The sequence below is a fragment of the Athene cunicularia genome (assembly GCF_003259725.1).
Source record: "Athene cunicularia isolate RWA chromosome 12 unlocalized genomic scaffold, athCun1 chr12_part1, whole genome shotgun sequence".
Classification (NCBI taxonomy): domain Eukaryota; kingdom Metazoa; phylum Chordata; class Aves; order Strigiformes; family Strigidae; genus Athene; species Athene cunicularia.
The window spans coordinates 3,361,217-3,364,516 of NW_020799116.1; the positions used below are offsets into that span (position 1 = coordinate 3,361,217).

Sequence of the window (3,300 nt, forward strand, 5' to 3'; positions counted from 1 at the left end):
CCCCTGGGTCCCGAGAGCCAGCTCAGCCCACGCTGAGCACCACGCGCGTGGTGGCCTGGGGCAAGGGCTGCCTCCAGCTGCTGGCCACGGCCTCCTGGCTAAAGCCACCCCCCCCGGGCTGGGCCGTGCCCCTGGCCCCCGGGGTGCCCTGTCCGCAGGGGAGGCGCGGAGCCGGCTGCGCTGGGCGGACGGGAAGACCATCAAGAACGAGGTGGACCTGCAGGTGGGTGTGAGGGCAGGAGGTTGGGCGCTGCTTGGGGTGGTGTCCCCCTGTCAGTGCCGTGCCCTGGGCGGGACCTGCTGGCCTGTCCCATGGGAGGGCTCAGTGCCCGGTACAGGTCGGGTGACAGCTGGACAGGGCCACCTCTAGGCCTTGGGACAGCAGGAGCCTTTTCTACTCCTGTCTGTGTCTGTCTTCTTTAGGTGCTGCATTTGCTGGGGCCAAAGACAGAAGCTGACCTGGAAAAGAAACCAAAGGTGAGGAGGAGGCTGGGAACTGGGGTGGGGGGTGGTATTTCTCTGCTGAGTGTCCAGGCAGGATCCCAAATAGCTGCTCTGGGCCCAGCTGCCACCATGGGTGTGGGTTTGAGGGAGCGCTGGGGGCAGTGGGCTGAGCTGGGACGGGAAGGTCCGTGCTGGGGCCGGGCACTCAGGGTGCTGTGCTGGTCCCTGCAGGCTGCGAAGGCCCGGCTGGCCCCAGCAGAGAAGCAGAAGGTGGTTGTGGTGGAGAACGGTAAGAAACTGTCCTGCTGGCAGCTTCCCCAGCCCTTCGGTTCCTGGCTGTGACCTGCCTCTGAGCCGGACCCCAGGAGCGGGGTCAGGCCCCTGCTCAGCCCTGTCTCTCCCTGCAGGTGAGGTGGGCACGGAGACGCGGTCACTGATGGAGCAGCTGCGGGGAGAAGCCCTCAAGTTCCACAAGCCGGGTGAGTACAAGGAGTCACTGCTATGAGCGGGGCCACTCCACTGACTCTGTGTCTGGCCCCGGCTCCCCGTGCTGCCCCCAGACTGATCCCATGTCCTTCCCCACCAGCTGCTGGGCTTGGCTTGGTTTGGGCCGTGCTGCAGCCCTGACCATTCTCTGCCCACAGGAGAGAACTACAAGACAGAGGGCTACGTGGTGACACCCAACACCATGGCTCTGCTGAAACATCACCTGACAGTCACGGGTGGGCAGGTGAGGCCACGTCCCCAGCCCAGCGGTTCCCTGCGAGGGTGGCACTGCTGTGCCGGGCTGCGGCTGGGCAGGTGGGGTGGCTGGGGGGGACACACGCAGCTCACGGGGAGCATGGCCAGAGGCAGCACAGGGGGCTTTGTGGGATCGTTGGGGGTTCATGTCAGTGCCCATGCTGTCAGGGAGGGGGCGAGTCTCCTGCCAAAGGACAGAGGTGTCCCCTTTTCCTTCGCAGGTGCGGACACGGTTCCCTCCTGAGCCCAACGGGATCCTGCACATCGGCCATGCCAAGGCCATCAACTTCAATTTTGGCTATGCCAAGGTGAGAAGCACCAAGCCCTGCTGGCAGCTCCCCCCAGCCACTGTTTGGTCGCTGGCCTGGCCCTGTGGTCTCTCAGGGAGCGGCTGCTCACTGTCCTCCCCATCCCCAGGCCAACGGTGGCGTGTGCTTCCTGCGCTATGACGACACCAACCCCGAGAAGGAGGAGGAGAAGTACTTCACAGCCATCCGGGAGATGGTGGAGTGGCTGGGTACAGCTCGGGCTGGGGAGGGCAGAATCAGGCCAGGTGCTGCTGGGGACATCCCCGCATGCAGGTCCTGCTGCCAGGCCTTGGGAGTGCCTCCAATCTGCTCTGTTTGTCCTGAACCCACAGGCTACCAGCCCTACGCAGTGACCCATGCATCAGATTACTTTGACCAACTGTACACCTGGGCCCTGGAGCTCATCCGCAGGCGAGTGTGCCGGGGCGGCGTGGCTGTGCCAGGGCGGTGTGGATGTCCCCTGCTGCACCTGGGGCTCCCGCTTGCCCAGGGGATGGGGTCACTTACGTCTGGTGACGGTGTTTCCTCTCCGTAGGGGCCAGGCGTACGTCTGCCATCAGAAGGTTGAGGAGATCAAGGGCCACAACCCACCACCCTCCCCATGGCGGGACCGGCCTGTGGAGGAGTCGCTCCTGCTCTTTGAGGTACTTCTGGCTGGGGGCAGGTGCTGTGTGCCCATGGGGGCTGGGTTCGTGGCTCAGCTGACAGCCTCCCCCTCCCTCTGTGCTCCACAGGACATGCGAAAGGGCAAGTTTGGGGAGGGGGAGGCCACACTGCGGATGAAGTTGGTGATGGAGGATGGGAAGATGGACCCTGTCGCCTACCGTGTCAAGTTCACTCCGCACCACCGCACCGGGGACAAGTGGTAGGGAGGGCCTGCGGCATCCTGGCATGTGTGGTGGGGGTGGGCCTGTGTCTCCTGGGAGCAGGGAGGTGTCGGGAAGGGAGCAGGAACTGGGCTGAGCCCTACTGCTGACTGTGTCTGCCTTGCAGGTGCATCTACCCCACGTATGACTACACACACTGCCTCTGCGACTCCATCGAGCACATCACACACTCCCTCTGCACCAAGGAGTTCCAGGCCAGGTGAGCGCCGTGCATGGCATGGCCCAGAGCTGAGCTGGACCTGGCTGAGCAGCTCTGGGGGGGAGCAGCTGGCCACATCCTGGCTGCCAAAGTGCTGGGGGATGGTGTTTCCGTCAACCAGATCAGGCTGACCCAGCTCTGAGGGATCTGGGGGAGTTGGGAAGGGTCAGGGTGAGGTTCATGGTTGGACTGGAGGAGCTTCAAGGGCTTTTCCAACCCAGATGATTCTATGGGGCTGTGGGCAGGCGTGAGGCTGAGCCGGGCTGTACCTGTGCCTCCCTTGCAGGCGCTCCTCCTACTTCTGGCTGTGCAACGCGCTGGATGTCTACTGCCCCGTGCAGTGGGAGTACGGGCGCCTGAACCTGCTCTACACCGTCGTTTCCAAGAGGAAGATCATCCAGCTGGTGGAGACGGGTGCTGTGAGGTAGGAGCTGGGCCAGCAGCCAGGGTGGGTCTCTCCCAGCACACACCTGGCTGTCTCACCGGTGTTTTCTCAGGGACTGGGATGACCCGCGGCTCTTCACACTGACGGCCCTGCGCCGGAGAGGCTTCCCCCCCGAGGCCATCAATAACTTCTGTGCCCGGGTAGGTGTAGGGGGCAGGATGGGATGGGGCCAGTGGATGGGGCCCTGGCTGGCGGGGTGACAGTGAGCTGTCCCACAGGTCGGTGTGACAGTGGCCCAGGCGACGATGGAGCCACATCTGCTGGAGGCATGTGTGC

At 64.3% G+C, this 3,300-nt stretch overlaps 1 protein-coding gene across 1 annotated transcript in view; it reads left to right on the forward strand.

The window, feature by feature from the left end:
• The window catches only part of QARS (glutaminyl-tRNA synthetase), a 16,949-nt gene that overhangs the window by 11,169 nt on the left and 2,480 nt on the right, over positions 1–3,300 (forward strand). Inside the window, exons 14-27 of the mRNA XM_026857540.1 lie at positions 18–223; positions 424–477; positions 676–733; positions 852–923; positions 1,089–1,174; positions 1,407–1,493; positions 1,603–1,702; positions 1,826–1,904; positions 2,029–2,137; positions 2,228–2,358; positions 2,487–2,579; positions 2,866–3,003; positions 3,077–3,164; positions 3,243–3,296. Coding sequence (XP_026713341.1) covers positions 18–223; positions 424–477; positions 676–733; positions 852–923; positions 1,089–1,174; positions 1,407–1,493; positions 1,603–1,702; positions 1,826–1,904; positions 2,029–2,137; positions 2,228–2,358; positions 2,487–2,579; positions 2,866–3,003; positions 3,077–3,164; positions 3,243–3,296 — 1,355 coding nt within the window. The remainder of the gene's footprint in view (positions 1–17; positions 224–423; positions 478–675; positions 734–851; positions 924–1,088; positions 1,175–1,406; positions 1,494–1,602; positions 1,703–1,825; positions 1,905–2,028; positions 2,138–2,227; positions 2,359–2,486; positions 2,580–2,865; positions 3,004–3,076; positions 3,165–3,242; positions 3,297–3,300) is intronic.